At 50.7% G+C, this 15,226-nt stretch overlaps 8 protein-coding genes across 8 annotated transcripts; 4 read left to right on the forward strand and 4 right to left on the reverse strand.

Moving 5' to 3' along the window:
• Window positions 1-867: 867 nt before the first annotated feature.
• Window positions 868-3,420, reverse strand: M430DRAFT_142050 (hypothetical protein). The gene is made up of 2 exons (XM_024862744.1): window positions 1,561-3,420; window positions 868-1,494 (listed from the first exon to the last, which is right to left on the reverse strand). Exons 1-2 carry the CDS (start codon window positions 3,389-3,391, stop codon window positions 1,049-1,051), a joined length of 2,277 nt encoding a protein of 758 aa, XP_024719432.1. The 5' UTR covers window positions 3,392-3,420; the 3' UTR covers window positions 868-1,048.
• A 554-nt stretch (window positions 3,421-3,974) lies between these two features.
• M430DRAFT_253360 (hypothetical protein) lies at window positions 3,975-5,491 on the forward strand. The gene is made up of 3 exons (XM_024865224.1): window positions 3,975-4,194; window positions 4,247-5,366; window positions 5,418-5,491. The coding sequence occupies exons 1-2, from the start codon at window positions 4,149-4,151 to the stop codon at window positions 5,188-5,190; spliced, it is 990 nt and encodes a 329-aa protein (XP_024719433.1). The 5' UTR covers window positions 3,975-4,148; the 3' UTR covers window positions 5,191-5,366; window positions 5,418-5,491.
• On the forward strand, window positions 5,492-6,410 carry M430DRAFT_253361 (hypothetical protein). The gene is made up of 2 exons (XM_024865225.1): window positions 5,492-5,687; window positions 5,746-6,410. The coding sequence occupies exon 2, from the start codon at window positions 5,799-5,801 to the stop codon at window positions 6,324-6,326; it is 528 nt and encodes a 175-aa protein (XP_024719434.1). The 5' UTR covers window positions 5,492-5,687; window positions 5,746-5,798; the 3' UTR covers window positions 6,327-6,410.
• Window positions 6,411-6,494: 84 nt separating this feature from the next.
• On the reverse strand, window positions 6,495-7,801 carry M430DRAFT_51503 (hypothetical protein; the record flags this gene model as incomplete). Its single annotated transcript, XM_024868228.1, has 2 exons — window positions 6,495-7,215; window positions 7,671-7,801. 2 exons carry the CDS (start codon window positions 7,799-7,801, stop codon window positions 6,495-6,497), a joined length of 852 nt encoding a protein of 283 aa, XP_024719435.1.
• M430DRAFT_59549 (hypothetical protein) lies at window positions 7,774-8,495 on the forward strand. The gene is made up of 2 exons (XM_024868806.1): window positions 7,774-7,856; window positions 7,917-8,495. The coding sequence occupies exon 2, from the start codon at window positions 7,917-7,919 to the stop codon at window positions 8,427-8,429; it is 513 nt and encodes a 170-aa protein (XP_024719436.1). The 5' UTR covers window positions 7,774-7,856; the 3' UTR covers window positions 8,430-8,495.
• Window positions 8,496-9,797: 1,302 nt separating this feature from the next.
• Window positions 9,798-11,574, reverse strand: M430DRAFT_104178 (hypothetical protein; the record flags this gene model as incomplete). The annotated part of the gene is made up of 4 exons (XM_024860909.1): window positions 9,798-9,915; window positions 9,974-10,664; window positions 10,719-11,188; window positions 11,243-11,574. 4 exons carry the CDS (start codon window positions 11,572-11,574, stop codon window positions 9,798-9,800), a joined length of 1,611 nt encoding a protein of 536 aa, XP_024719437.1.
• A 274-nt stretch (window positions 11,575-11,848) lies between these two features.
• M430DRAFT_253396 (hypothetical protein) lies at window positions 11,849-12,226 on the forward strand. Its single transcript, XM_024865227.1, has 2 exons — window positions 11,849-12,125; window positions 12,179-12,226. The coding sequence occupies exon 1, from the start codon at window positions 11,940-11,942 to the stop codon at window positions 12,114-12,116; it is 177 nt and encodes a 58-aa protein (XP_024719438.1). The 5' UTR covers window positions 11,849-11,939; the 3' UTR covers window positions 12,117-12,125; window positions 12,179-12,226.
• Window positions 12,227-13,512: 1,286 nt separating this feature from the next.
• M430DRAFT_20162 (hypothetical protein) lies at window positions 13,513-14,830 on the reverse strand (the record flags this gene model as incomplete). The annotated part of the gene is made up of 4 exons (XM_024864237.1): window positions 13,513-13,559; window positions 13,679-13,750; window positions 13,799-14,088; window positions 14,169-14,830. The coding sequence occupies 4 exons, from the start codon at window positions 14,828-14,830 to the stop codon at window positions 13,513-13,515; spliced, it is 1,071 nt and encodes a 356-aa protein (XP_024719439.1).
• Between the last annotated feature and the right edge of the window lie 396 nt (window positions 14,831-15,226).

Below are 15,226 nucleotides of genomic sequence, written 5' to 3' on the forward strand. Positions count from 1 at the left end.
ACCCCTTCATAATCCCTGAAGATGCGTTCGGACGGAGAGCCTGGTTGACGAGATCAAATACATCTAGATACGTTTAACTTAAACGTGTGACACCCTGTTTCTCTCGCGCCTCTGGCGTCTCACATTAAGATTATTCTCTTGCGATTGTCTCCTCCGTTCAATCTCTGTGCTCCAATGCTTCCGCCGCCTCGTAAGTGCATTCACATCCCATTTCAACTATGTATCAGCACAGGCATTCCAATTGGGTCTTCCGTATACCTTTCACCGGGGGGGGACTTCGAGATGTAGAACCTCCATAAGTAGTATAGACTACTATATTTAAAGTAGATAGCACTAAAAAGAGATATCAGGTTGATGAACTAGTTTAACGTAATGTAAGCACCTATCCGATTGCTCGCTGCAATGACTTGACTGGGTTCAGCAATCTAGCCGAAAAGGCAAGGCAGAGCGTTAGTATGATTATTGCTATAGAGATAGGGACTACTTTACGTTTGTCATATCGTGGGAAGGAATGAGGTTGCGGCAGACGTACACATGAACGTGAATTGGTATACTATATCTATTTCCCGCGTCTACTACTCCTGTACATGTTGAGTAGTGATTAGTCCTTGACTAATGCTGGACGTGTTGACGTACAAGAAAGTAGTTGGAAGCAGTGAATGTTTGGCTACCTAGGCACAAATAGATATCCCTTAGCTACCTTGTACTAGTAGGTGATTTGGGATATTGTTTCAAATAGGAAATCGGTGACTGCAATTGTCTATTGATGACGGAACTGATATATACATCATGTATATCAAATCAATCAATAAATCAACTGATCTATCTACCTAACTATCAAAAAAAAAAAAAAAAAAAAAAAAAAAGAATTACACGATCCACGGGTATGATATCAAATATACTATATTATACTATACAAAAGTAAAACGCGCGCGAAAAGAGGGAGAGAGAGAGGGAGATATATAGCCAAGAACTCCATCCTACCACCACCCACAGGTTTCCTTCCAATATACAAACAATAACCAAGAGCAAGCGGGTGCATCGATTATCAAGCATCTACCTCCCCAATCTCCCCATTCCCATCCTGTGTCTTGTGTTCTTTGCCTTTAGTAAGATCGTCGATCCAGCCCTTGAAACGGTCCCATTTCGAGGTGGCCCAGGACCAGAAATCGGGCTTGTCTGTGGCGACGGGGCGAGGGGAATCGTCTGTGCTGATAGGGGTGGGGATGGTGTCGGGAGGGTTGACTTGGATGGTTTTTGGTGGGGCGGAGGGTGGAGGGGAGGTTGAAGGGGAGGTGGAAGGGGAGATGGGAATGGAGAGGGGTGGGATGAAAGGTGTGCCCTGGGTGGAGGAGGGAGGATCGAGAGGTGCGGGGGATGAGGAGGAGGGGGAGTGTAAACCGATGGGTTGGAGAGGGAGGCGGAGGGTGCCGTTATTGGGTTTTGGGGTGAGGGAGAGGGAATCACAGATGATGTTGTAGACCTCGATGTTTTCTATCTTCTGTCAGCAAGAATGTGCTTCTCCCGGGGAGAGGGTAAGGGGAGGGCAACGGGACTCACGGAAAGGCTCAAGACGACTATTCCCCTCGTGCGGGAAGGCCGGGCCCCGAGCTATGAAAATGGCACGCATGAGCGGATGCTGGTGGTCGTACCCGTGCAATCCCCTTGGATGGTATTGGAGCCCCTTGGCTTTCGCGTCCGCGACGTCGAATTCTTCTTTCGTCACGATGGCCCAGCCTGTTTTAGGCACGATCCATAGCGGAGCGATGCGCTCGTTCTTGGAGAAGTGATAGCGCTCGGGCATGTCCTGGTCGCGAAGATAGACGTCGAAGTTAGGGTTTTGGGAGGCGGCGGCGGAAAGCGTGTCGTACAGGTCTTGGAGATGCTCGGGGTCTTTGGGTCGGAGTCCGTAGAGGGGCCACCCGTCGATGTGCTCGATTAGGCTTCGGTCGACGATGTCTTCGAGTTGGATCAGTCGGGTGGTGTCTGTGGTTGCCATGCCGTGGTCAGAGACAATGACGATGTTGACGATGCTTGTTAGATTCCGGGCTTCTAAGCCTTGGAAGAGTTGGCCAAGCATGTCGTCAACGGCGCTGATGGTTGTCCTGATCTCTGTGCTGTTTGGCCCATAGGCATGGCCGTCTGCGTCGACGTTGGGCACGTAGGCCGCTATGAGCTGAGGTCTCATGTCAGCAGCCTCCACCAGCTCGTTCTCCTGGCCTGGTTTGTCGAGCAGCTCAAGGATCCTCGCGACTTTGTTCGGCAGTGGCTCCTTTCCATTGAACTTGTCCAAGAACGCAGGCTCCACTTCCATGATATGTGCTTCACTCCCTGGCCACATATGAACGGCCGTCCTGATCCCCTGGCTCTCGGCAGTAACCCAGAGCGGCTCACCACCCCACCATTTCGGCTGCATAGCCAGAGGGTTGGTATAGTAGAACTCCTCCTTCAGTTCCGGATCCCAAAAGGTATTCCCAACAACGCCATGTGATTCGGGGTATAATCCAGTGACCAGGGTATAATGATTCGGAAAAGTGACAGAAGGAAAACTCGGATTCATATATTCTGGGGAAACACCTTCCTCGATGAAAGCATTCAGTCTTGGCGTGATCCCCCGCTTCAAAAAATCCGCTCGGAACCCATCCAAGCTGATCAGTATCGTCGTCGGCGCAAATAACGCCGTGCCATTGCTCATAATCGTCTGGTTGGTCTTGGTCATCTTGCGTTTCAGCGATAACTTGAGAGCAACCAACACCAAGATCGAGAAGCCCAGCACGATCAGTAGGTGTATGAAGAGCCATTTCCTCCAATTCCTCCTTCTTCTCAGTTTCTCATCATGCAGGCCTCGTAGACCTCGTCGATCAAGTTCATCACTGCCTTCAGTCTCACTACTGTCCCCCGTGGCACTCCCGTCCTTCATCCCGCCCTCCTCCATCTCATACATGAGCTCGCCGTCCTCGCCGCGGTCCGCCTCACCCAGCAGCCTCTCCTTCTTCCTCGTTCTCCTCTCGCGCCGCCTCCTCCTCCTCCCTGTTCCCTTTTCCCTCGCATTCTCCCCATCCTCTCCTCCCTCCCCAAACACCGGACTCGACAACTCCGTATGGCTCCTCGCAAACAGCTTCTTCAGCGGCGCCAGCGCCAGCGCGCTGCCCCGACGGCCCCGCATCCTACTCTCCTCGAGCAGGCGATCTCGCTCCTCCTCCTCCAGCAGCACGCGCCGGTCGTGCGCCCGGATCTCGGCCGACGTCCGCGCCCCCAGCAGCACCTCATCGTCTTCAGAGTCTGTGTCTTGGTCGCTGCGCTCGGAGTGGATACTGGACGCGTCGTCTTCGGCACTGATGGGCGATAGGAGGGTGCTTGGATCGCGCGCGCGCTGCATGGCGGATGCCATCGTGGGATGTGCGTTAGCAGGGAGCCTCTGAGGCTTGAGTTGAGCTGCACGATGGAGCTGGAGCTGGTTGTTTGGAGTGCCTTGAGGCCTTGGAATCAAGGCATGCATGTCGCCGTGATAGCGAATTGATTCGCGATCGGATAAGGCCGCACTTCTTTCAACTCTTGTATTAATAGACAGCCACTCCTTCACTCAAATCAGGAAATTAAGACTTTCTGAATATCCTGAATATCCGTGTAGCACATACGATACGTTCAACCTTACCAATGTCTCCAGTCCTGATAGCGTCGAGTACTTTCAATACGATAGCTCTACACCTCTCACCACCCCGCCTCTGGACGACAGTCAGGTTTAACATCAAGCCGTGTCAGGCTGCGCTTCACTTTGCGTAATAGGTTGCGCTCTACCTTACGCTTTACCTTGCTCTCTAGCGTGCGCTCCCTTTTAGTTTTGTTTGTCCCTCTAGAACTAACATGGACTTCCAGGCGCAGGCATGGAAGCAACTCCTTGACACCCGAGCAGAAGCTAGTTTTATAGAGATTCGGGGCTACTTTGGGACCCAAAGGTACAGCTTATCAGTCTGGATCTCAACCTTGTCTTTACGCTACCCTCTAGCCTACCTGTGGCTCACCCGGATTGGGATCCAGACTACTCATTCTCTTCTTATTACTCTTCGCCTTTCACTCCTTCCCCTCTTACCCTTTTCAAACATACCCACAAAACAACCAACGGTACCACAAGCTCACTCAAAAGCAACATGCCTCCCAGATCTGAGAACCCTAGACTCTCACGTACGCCATCTGGTTAGTGATACCTATATTCTTTCAGATAAACACAAGTCTAACTGCTCGATAGGCCGCGACAAGAACGAAGCGAAAGCCACTCGCGATTCTTTGGGAGGTTCCCTACCAAGCGAGAGCTCTCACTTTCTCGACACAACCACCCACATTCAACAAACAAACCTGAGTCCTAGTCCTGAAATATTACAGGAAGCCATAGAGCTTCTTCAATTAGAGGCATCGAAATGTTTCCCAGATTCGGGATTACCATGCGACATACCTATCTTCCAATTCTGGCTTACCAAAACGCCTCAATACATTTCTGAGCGCCTTCAGGCACTCTACTATCGAGGACGTATACAATCTACTCTCCTAGATACTTTCACAGTGCTTATTCAAAGAGGATTCATTACCCTCGATAGCTTGAGGAAGCCTATTGCTCTCTGGACAGGTAGCGATGCTGTTTCAACTATTACTGATCTTCTGACAACTTTCGACGTGCTCGCCAAAGAGGTCCAATTTGATATTGATAACAAGAAACCACACCCGTTATGGGAAAGTTACACAATGTTTGAAGCTACCAACTGGCTTTCAACATTAATTGCTCGCAGTTGTGCGGATGTTGCTACGCTTTTCGAAACTATCGAAGTGTCTAACTACCTTGGGGGTAGAAACAAGGCTGCATTTGAGAGATATCAGGAAAAAAGCCCAAACAAACGATTCGACTGCAACGCAGATGAACGCGCTACTGCTGACGGGACAACGCCAATGAATTACTTTGGATTTTGGCTCCCTCACGGACTTGGTAATAAGTCTGAGCACGAGATTCGCCTCGAGATTATGAGCTGTGTCAAAAGATTCGATAACATAGAGCGAGTTTACAAATCATTCTTTGATATTCCAGATGACAGGTCACTCTTTGTTGCCTCGGAAGGCGGAACGGGCAAGGTCAACCAAGTGAAAGGGGATGCCGAATATCCAGATGACACGCTTCTCAGAGCAGATCAGCAAGCTAAGTAGTGCGAAGAAAACCCTAGCAGATGCTCAGCTCCACTCAGCAAATATCTCCAGAACGAGGCTGCTTACCGTGAAGCACTGAAGCGTCATATTCACGAGATGCTCAGTCAGCTCTCAAACTCTGTCAAGCCGGGAGGAATCATATTCAGGATAATAACTTGATTGAAGTGAAAAGAAGGGTAACTAGCTACTCTATATAGACTCAAAAGGAGTGCTAATAACAGGGGTAGACGCGATATCCCTTGAATATTGATAACAGGGTTCAACAGAGACCATTGAACGTGGGAATATCAATCACTGTATAACTAGCTCCGTTCGACAATAGGCCCGGCAGGAAGGCAACATAGTTGCGCATACAGTTGACCCGTACGTACTCCTGTGGGCACACTCTGACAAAGAGGTCATGGGGTTGCCAACACTGGTCGATATCATCACAAATATGATGATGATTCCGGGTGATTGGCTGGCGCCTGACCATGTACAACTGAAAGAATACAAACGTAAGTCCTTTTTCTTAACATCTAATATTAAGTATGACTAACATATGTATTCTATCAGGTGTTCTGTTGACTTCACCATTTATGAGTCGTGCTATCAAGTAGGCCATCGAGATGCGAAAGAAGGACAAAAATAGTAGACCCGCAAACAATTTCCTTACAGTAGTGTCTAGGTACGGAGCAATGGCTACACATTGTGGTATAATTATTGGAAGAGGGGCAGCGCTACGCCCACTCAAAGATGAGTTGTCGGATATTTCGGGCGTGCAAGAAGAAACGTCAGCAGGGTCTGTGTCGTGGGCAACGCTGGCTGGCAAAAGCAATGTACCAAAGAAAATCGCCTGGACTAAGCACGCTGTGAAGAAGACAGAGGAAGAGTCGCAGGAAGGTGCTAAGATATACAATATTTGGAAAGACTTGCGGAAAGCTGTGGATGATGAAGACAGTCGGCAGTTAAGCGTGTGGCAAAGTTGGCAACAATCCAATCCACGTCCTACAAATGAAGCAGATCTCGAACGCCTGACAAGAGGCTCAACGATCACAACACCAAGGGATGAAGAGACGTTTAAAAAAAGGGTCGGATATTGCGACAAGTCCCGCGATGTTGAAGGAGATATGTGCAAGGAAGAGGTGGACTGTTAAGTTCTTCGAAAGCAAGGAATCAGAAACGGGTTGAACGAGGAAACGAGGTTGAACTATTAGCCTAACTGTCATTTTATATGCAACCAGCAATCAGTTCTAGACAACGAGGGCTTGATTCAAATAAGAGGTTCTACTTCAGTTGTAAGAATGCTTGGAAACGCCTCAGTCCTAGAACAAAACCCGCCTTGCCGCTTGTATACCCATGAGATCCCACCTTCGCGGAGCGGTACGGTCCATCCATGCTTGCCAATCTTTACAACCAGGCCGCATAATATTAGCGTACTCCCAATAATCTGGATACCATCCAGCCGTTTCCCAATCGAGAATGCCAGTAATTTGATGGGTTTCGTCGTCCACCATAATATTTCGTGGAGCTATGTCACCATGTGTGAAGACAGAAACATCGGAGTGAGGAAGCATGCTAGGTAGCTCCTTAGCATCCTGTCGGCCACCGAAGTGAGAACAGCGTTGTGCAATGCGGGTTCGTAAGTCAGCGTCATTGAGAAGAGGTGCCGGAGGGTTATGAAAGTCTTGAATGAGCGGATCGCGAGTGGGTGAGCCGTCAGCAGAGCATTGGAAGAGGTGGCGTAGCTCAGCGGGCCGTGGGATCTGTCGCAGCTCCTCAATTATGTCCCAGGTTTCATGGCAGAGACGTTCCTTTGTATGCTCATCGAGCCGGTCCCATGAGAGCTCAAGGGGAGAACCTGGAACAACTGTCATGCCTAGATTGCCCTGCTCGGAATTGTACGCCGAGAAGATAACACCGGGAAGTGGAACGTCTGTATATTGCCTCACAAGCCTCATAGCTATTTCCTCGTTACGCTGTACTCGAGTGCCCGATTTAGTGATCAGATCGCCGAGAAGTACGACAATAGCGCCGCACTGCTTGCTAAGGATGCGAGAATTTGAGGGCGAAGGGCCTATACAGGATGTTAGCGCATGCTGGGATGGGAGATTTTCTAGGAAGAGATTAATACCATGATCGGACATTTCGTAGATGAGTAGACGTGCTAGAGGAACTGCGCGAATGCACGAGATAGCGAGGGAGTTGATATGTGGGGAATCATCTGGTGGTAGGTACGAGGACGCTCATTGGCAAATGGCCCCTGCCCTACCCCGCGCTAATGTTAGCGAGTGATCTACGCGGGCGATCCCCCGCCCTAGTAGAAAATAATTCTCCATCTCGCTAGAGCTTAAATCCAAGCCATAGACTTTTCGACCGCTTCTAACATTTATCGAGGGAAGGTTATTATAACAGTAATTACGTTTGAGAGTCTTTGGATTCTCGATTCCCTCTTCTATCCTCTCGGCTCTCGGGTCGCGTGCGGTTTACCTCCTAGGTACCTACCTTGGTAGGTAGGTAGCAAGGTGTAATTGTCATGTGACCCTCGCTTATTCTGTATATAGCAAGCACAGTCTGAATTCTGATAGCTCAACCAACCCACAGACTTAACACAACGAGCAAGGATTGACATCGAACACACAACGATCAAGGATTGATACTTAACAGTGATACTATACGCTGCAACGGTATAAGAGATTCCCAACGTGGTTAATTAGTAACGACGCTAACGCTGTTATATGTCTTAGATGAACAACGAAATTCAGACACACGGGAACTGGGAGTACTGTGCGTTTGACAATGGAATACACCGAAGAAGAAATGGGACCGAAGGGTGGTCTCGAATGGAGTCGCCCCCACCCGCCTTATCTGAACTCACCCTCTCGCTTGTGCTAGAAACACAATCATTCGGGGAACCAGACCATTGGTCACTCTTTGTTGCTTCCGAAGGCGGAACTGGCCAGGTCTACCAAGTCAAAGGGGATGCCGAATTCATGGAGTACATGCATGCCGAAGGGGTTGACATCTTAACTTCCGAATGTCTGAAAACCGCGTATACGCTATGCACTCTGACCGAAGACCAAGCTGAGCGGGTAGCGTATTATGCCAATACAGAAACTCCTCCTTCGGCCCCAGATCGAGCCTCTGTGAGGGAAAATTGCCAAGGGTGGACGGTTCGAGTGTTGGAAAAGCTGGTAGAAGAGGGCATCGTGACAGAAGATTGGCTTGAGCGTGTGAAGGACATGATGGAGCCTCCTTAACAGACCGAGAGTTTAACATACCCTGTACTAGTATCTGGCAAAAGCAATGTACCAAAGAAAATCGCCTGGACTGAGCACGCTGTGAAGAAGATAGAGAAAGAGTCACAAGAAGGTGCTAAGATATACAATTTTTGGAAAGACTTACTCTCGCTGTCACTATCACTATCGCTGTCAGTGTGTCACTATCACTGTCGCTGTCACTATTACTGTCGCTGTCGCTATCACTATCGCTATCACTATCGCTATCGCTATCACCATCACTATCGCTATCACCATCACTATCGCTATCACCATCACTATCGCTATCACTCCCAAAACCAGGAGCCTAGGTAGCTACGACATGCAACCCAACAATCCTTCTTTCACAGGTTAGGAATCCAACCCAATGGGGTAGGTTATGTGTCCCTAGAAGATTAGGTTCCGCCATTATCGAGAGAAGGGAAGCTGTACATTTTTGAAAACAGAAGAGAAAGAGGAGGATATACAAATTCAAACCTTTAGGCCTGGTAGTCTATCTAGGCAGGAAAGTCCGCTCGCTCTTTACGATCCATGAGGAAGGTATCTAGATAGATACCTTAGGTAAGATAAGGTAAGGTAAGGTAAGACCTCGATATTATCACATATTGTGACATTAAGCAATCCTTGATTCATTCAAATCCCGATCTAGGTACAAAAGAAAGGAGGAGGTGGAGAATGCCACGTGACGTGTTGTATAAATGCCTCAAGTCAGACTATCTATGAGGGATTATTGAAGAGGAAGGGGGGGGGGGGTTTTGCTGATGAGGCATATTTAGGTAGGTAAGGTAGGTTTGGGTGCGGGATTTTTTTATTTTTTGTTATTTTTGGTTTTGGTTTATGAGGGGTTGAGGTGCAGAGCATGATTGATATAAGAAGGTAAGGTAAGTGAAAGATCATGGCATGCTTGGAATTAGAATTATCATAGCTCGGTTTTTTTTTGGGACCTATTTTAGAGACATCATATCATATCATATATATAATATCATGGAGCCGATAGTATGTGTGCTGCTCGGCGTCGGGCTCGTGATAAGTATGATTATTTTGGAATTTCTCTGATCTTAGAAGGGATTATCGAGACATACATACATACAAGCCAAAAAGGCAAACAAACAAACAAACAGGTATCATCAAGATCATCATCGTTTTTTCCATCATTCACCAATCGCTGACTAATAAATACAGAAAGAGAGAGAGAGCGGGGGTCTTATTTGACATCGGGAGGGGTGGGCGTTGTCATGGTCTCGCCCTTCACTTTCTTGTCGAGGCTCGGCGAGTCGCTGTCAGAGATGCGCTCGATGCCTTCGGTGACGGGGACTTCACGGCCGATCATGTGGTGCTGGGGATAGGGGGTTAGTTTGGAAGGGGGATATATAAGGGGGAGGGAGGCAGGCATACCTCGATGTTGATGACTGGGCCTTTGAACCAGTGACGGGCGGAGATAAACCACCAAGCGAGCACAATGGTCATCCTATCGCTGGTTAGCAGGATTCCATATGCTACTGGTGAGAGACTCGGGGAGAGCTTACGGTCCGCCATATACAACGACTGTCCAGTTCATCAGTTGAGCGTTCAGATCGCTGCCCCTCACGGAGGGGAAGCAGAGGATCGGCATCATCACGAGGATGAAAGCGCAAGACAAGACGCCGACCGGCTTGCTGAATTTACCCAGGTGCCAGGGCCCGCGGCGGAAGCGGTCGCCAACGAAGAAGGTCTTGATGAAGATGGGGATTGTAAAGGCTATCATGGCTGCTATGGCCCCTACGCTAAACAACGCAGAAATAGTAACCGTCCCGCCGAAGATCAAGAACAGCAGGCAGATGCCCACGCCCGTGTTGAACCATACGGCGTTGACCGGTGTGTAGGTGTACTTGTTGACCCTCTTGATCCAGAAGGACATGGGGAAACATCCGTCGCGCGCATAGGCGAACGTGACTCTGGATGCGGCGACCATGCAGCCCTGGCCCATGGAGAAGCCACAGACGATGGTGAGAGCGAGGATAGCGAGAGCGGTCTTTTGGGGCATCACCTGCACGAGGTAGGAGGCCCACGGCTGTCCGAGGTCAGAACCCATGACAGATGGGATGTCGATGACGGTGTATGCGACGACCAGCTGTAGGGCCCATCCTGCCAGACCACCTATACCGCTGGTCATGACTATTGCGCGTGGCGAGGCAATATTGGCGTTGCTACACTCCTCTGAGAGATGGAAAGGGGCATCTTGGGCAAGTTAGCATTTCGCCTCGGAGGTTCGACCCCTTGAATACAACATACCATAGCCCGACATGGTCCAGATGATAGCGATGAAGGACATGAGAATGGCGACTCCATCTGGCCAATCCGTCCCATTCTGAATCGACCAAACCTGGCTTGACGGTAGGAACTTAGGAGTCGAGTCTGTTCCCGTGACCGAGGAAGGGATCATGATTATGACAACCAACAGGGCGACCATGTTCAGGGTCGAGCCGTAGGAGTTGAAATTGGCGATCCACCGCGTCGGCATGCTTGAAATGCAGGCGTGGATAACCATGATGCAGACTGTAAGGAGGAAGGTCTGATAGTTCGTCGGTACATAATCGGGGTGTGTGATGGAGGCCGCCGCCAGGATCATGGCCGCGAGGGCATAGTCGACAGAGGGCGCGCCCGTAATCTGCACCATCCAATTCGACCAGCCAGTGATCCAGGCGGCGAAGGGACCCCATCCAGGGGGGGCCAGGACGGCCGAGGCGTAATAGAGACCGCCGCTGTTGTTCTCTCTCGTCAGCACTGTTTCTCGTTGTTGCCCCAGAACCACATACCTCGTCGGCATACTCGAGCACAGCTCCGCCATGCCCATCGCGACACACTGGATGAAGAACCAACCGATCAGCCAGCCCCAGACCATGCCGCCGGTGCCCGCATAGCCCATGCCGTAGGTCAGCGTACTGGCGAAGCTGGGCAGCAGCCCCAGCACGGCGAACGAGACGCAGAAGGTGGTCCAGAGCGAGAACTCGCGCTTGAACTCCTGCTTGTAGCCCAGGGCGACCAGCGCGGCCTCGTCGGCGGTCAAACCTGTGATATTGGGCACGTCGCCATCGGGCATGACAGAAGTGACGGAGGGTTTGCCAGGAGCATCCTGATCCGAACCCATATCGCGGGTGTTTACCGTGTTTCTGGGGTGGGAGGGGAGAAAGAAGGTGAGGGTGAAGGTGGAGGTGAGGAAGAAGAAAAGGAAGAAGAAGAAAATGAAACAAAAGCCATGAATGTCTTAGAGACAGACATATCTATATATCTAAGGTAATACATTTATTTATAACGGATTGACTGATTACTGTATATCGAAAGCGTAGATAGCGAGACTCGCGTTTCCCCTTATCAGTGGAAAGTGACGCGGGGAGAGACGGGCCCGGCAGCTATCGGCGTGGGCCTTCCCGCTAGGCTGTTTCAGGCAGGTATAACCTGGGGGAGGCGGAGACACGCACGGGGTCCGGTAGATTGTACTTTACGGAGGTAATTATGAGGATTATTACCGTATTATGGATCATCTTCAATATCTTTGATATCTTTGATATCTTCATCTCCACCTCTTCTCCTCTTCTCCTCTTCACCCATCATCCTTCACTCTTTTCCTTTCTTCCCCCTCTTCCTTCTACCGCCATTCTCTGCCACTTACTCTGTGTCTATACCATTTGAACCACCGCGGTAATCCCCATCCTGCATATTCCCCAACGTCCTCGCTGATCCCTTACATCTAGATACAGGTACCGGATACCCCCTCTCCTCCACGGAGGCCAACCAAGCATCTACACCAATCACGGCGTTCGCAATCCCTTGAAACCTCTCCCTCCCTGTCACGATGCTTATCTCTCGCCTACGCAACCCAACTGCGATCGACAGGCGACCAATGAAGAGCAGCTGTCAGAGATAAGCTCGCTCCTGACCCCGAGAACGCCGCGATCGATCATCGCTGTCGCCGAGCCTTCTCTGCATCTCGCCTGGCTGTGTTTGTTTGAACAGGTCCCTTGGTAATTGGTGAAACTTGGCTGTTTTCTATTAATGTTCGGCAAGGTCGCGTTTCCCAACCCCCGTTTCGCCGCCGCCTTGTGACCGTCAGCTCGCAGCGGTGGATGCCCGATCGGGGCATTGCGAGGGCCATCCACAGGGGCTACACGTGAGATGCGTTCTCTCTTTCTCCTGGGGTTGTGCTGCATCCGCTTGTACTTCCTTCTTTCGGCCATGGAGGCTGAAGAGAGAGATACCTTTGAATGGTTATAATCATGGGCAGCTGATTTTTATACAATATGCGGGAATCTCAAGTACCCCGCAGGAAACCAATGGGTTTTGAGATTGCATCTCTTACATGCTCTTGATCTCTCTCTCTCTATCCCTCTCTCCTGAAAGGAATTCGTCTTCCAGGCTTCCAGCCCTCACGGGATCAGATAGCATTCATTGCATATCATCCCATTATTCTAGAACACTTCCTTCCTCCCTTGCACCTCGGCTGTACAGAACCTGACTCGATAAATAAATAGATAAACAAGGAGCGCCTCTCTTCCCCGCTCTTCGCATTGATATGATGAGGCTCTCTCTAGATTCTCATTCTCTTGACCATCTTAAACCTCACGTATCTGTCTGTATATATGATTTGTTAATTATGTACCTTACTTATCACCCACCCCCTATACATCCCCCGAATCCTACTCAACACGATACCAGCAAATAAACCACCAACACCACTACCACCCTCCCAAGATACCTGAGATCATTCTCTCCTTACATCACTCACTACCTATTCGCATTATAATATTTCGAATAATGAGCTTGATATGTCTAGACAGACATATGATAAAGGGGCGCGATCGCTGATTTATAGGAGGTAGGGTAGGGTAGGTAGGTATACAGAGCCGGGTGTAAGGGGATGTGAATTTGATAGTGTAGGTAGGTGCACGAGAGAGAGGGAGACAATAATACAGGTCAAATAATCGTCAAAAATCTCATATGATATATAAAAATAAGATATCTAACCCCCCCCCCCCCCCCCCAAACCCTCCCCTAAATTCCAATTGGAACTCAGAATCAGCCCCCCCCTTTATTTCCAATTTTCGTGATCCGTCTCGAAGATATCGTTTTGGGCGCCTGCTGGGTATGAAGTATTATGTATTAGTTTTCTTTCTTTTCTTTCGCGCTGGTTTAAAGGAGGGGGGGGGGGGGGAGGGAAGGGTGGAGAGAGAGGTGCAGAGATGGATGGATAATACCGTTACTCCAGCCCATATCCGTATTATATCCCGGGTAGTAATAATCCGAGTCTACGTTATTTCCATCTAGTTCTACATTCAGATCAGCATACCTATACATACACCCCCTTTCACACATACCTCCTCCCCACGGAGAGAAGAGGAAAGAGAACTCACGATGCCAAGCAATGATCTGTTTCGCGCCCTTAACGCACGCGCTCGCGTCCCCCGCGCAAGGCACCGGCGGCCTCGCCTCCGCGACGGGCACCCGCGATGTCGTCTGCGTCACGTTGCACTTGTAGCCTTGCATGTACATGTTTGGATCGCCGCAGCCGCTCGGTACCCAGAGCCAGGCGCAGGTGCAACCGTCGGGTGGGCAGGGCGGGAGCCCGGCGGGAACGGAGTAGGTGGCGAGGCGTTTCCAGGGGGTGCTGAGAAAGAGGGAAGGGGGGTTAGTATGTATGTGGGGGGAGGAGAGAGATGGGGGGAAAGGGATAGGGGGGAGATGAACTTAGCGAGGGTGGTGAATACGACGAGGTTCTCCATTGTAACGTCTGAGATATCCGGGTGGTAGCTGATAGCCCATGCTGTGCCGGCGGCCATCTCTTCGTTTCTTGTGTGCAGCTGGAAATCACTCAGGCAGTCGAACGTGCCGCCATCTTCTTTTCCATCCCCTCCCCCCGTCCCCGTCCCCATCCCCATCCCCATCCCCATCCCCATCCCCATCCCGCCCACGCCCATCCCACCCATCCGATGCTCCTTCCCATCCATGCCCGTCGTCGTCCCATCATCGCCCATGCCTACCGGCCAGCGAAACTGGTCTCCGTCCGGATGACTCCAGTTCTCCGGATGCTCCCTCCCATCGGGCCACTCACTCATGCATTGGAGCCCCGGCGGACACGTGCCCAGCGTCGTCTGCAGCTTGTTGTGCGCCAGCTCCACCGTGAACGTGCCTCCCGCCGGCAGCTCGAGGAACTCGCCCGGGGGCGGCTCCAGCGCATCGCATCCCCGATCGTGCTGGAACCACCAGTCGTCCGCCGGGAGTCGGTACAGGGGATTCACAGGCACGTTCCAGTTCTGCGCCGTGCCTTGGCAGTACATGCCGGGTGCCCAGGCGGCGGTGTGGGCGTGCGCCAGCCGGGCGATCGCCAGCAGGACGAGGATCGTGAGCATATTGCGGCGCGATGGTGCGAGGTATTGCTGGCAATCGTTGAGAGGAAATGCGGTGGGTATACATCATCCTGCCTTGCCTTCTTGCATAGTGATGTGTCTTCTTCTATGCTAGGGGTATATATAGTCAGGATGATGTTGAACCGGCTATCAACTATGATGGACGATGATATCAACCTTACCCGGACGAGCATGGGAAAGGAGGCATTTTCAAAGCCCCCCTACTTAGGACGTTTGCCTTGCGAATCAACAACAGAATTTACAGAATTGAGAATCCCTATGGGCGTAGCGGGGATGAGAACAGGGTAAGCGGCTCAAGATCGGCGTCACTACCCGTCAGGATCCAGGGAAAGGGCAGAGGGATAAATAGCTGGCGCTGTAACCCGTGATGCAATGTCT

This window comes from Amorphotheca resinae (genome assembly GCF_003019875.1).
Source record: "Amorphotheca resinae ATCC 22711 unplaced genomic scaffold M430scaffold_8, whole genome shotgun sequence".
Lineage (NCBI taxonomy): Eukaryota > Fungi > Ascomycota > Leotiomycetes > Helotiales > Amorphothecaceae > Amorphotheca > Amorphotheca resinae.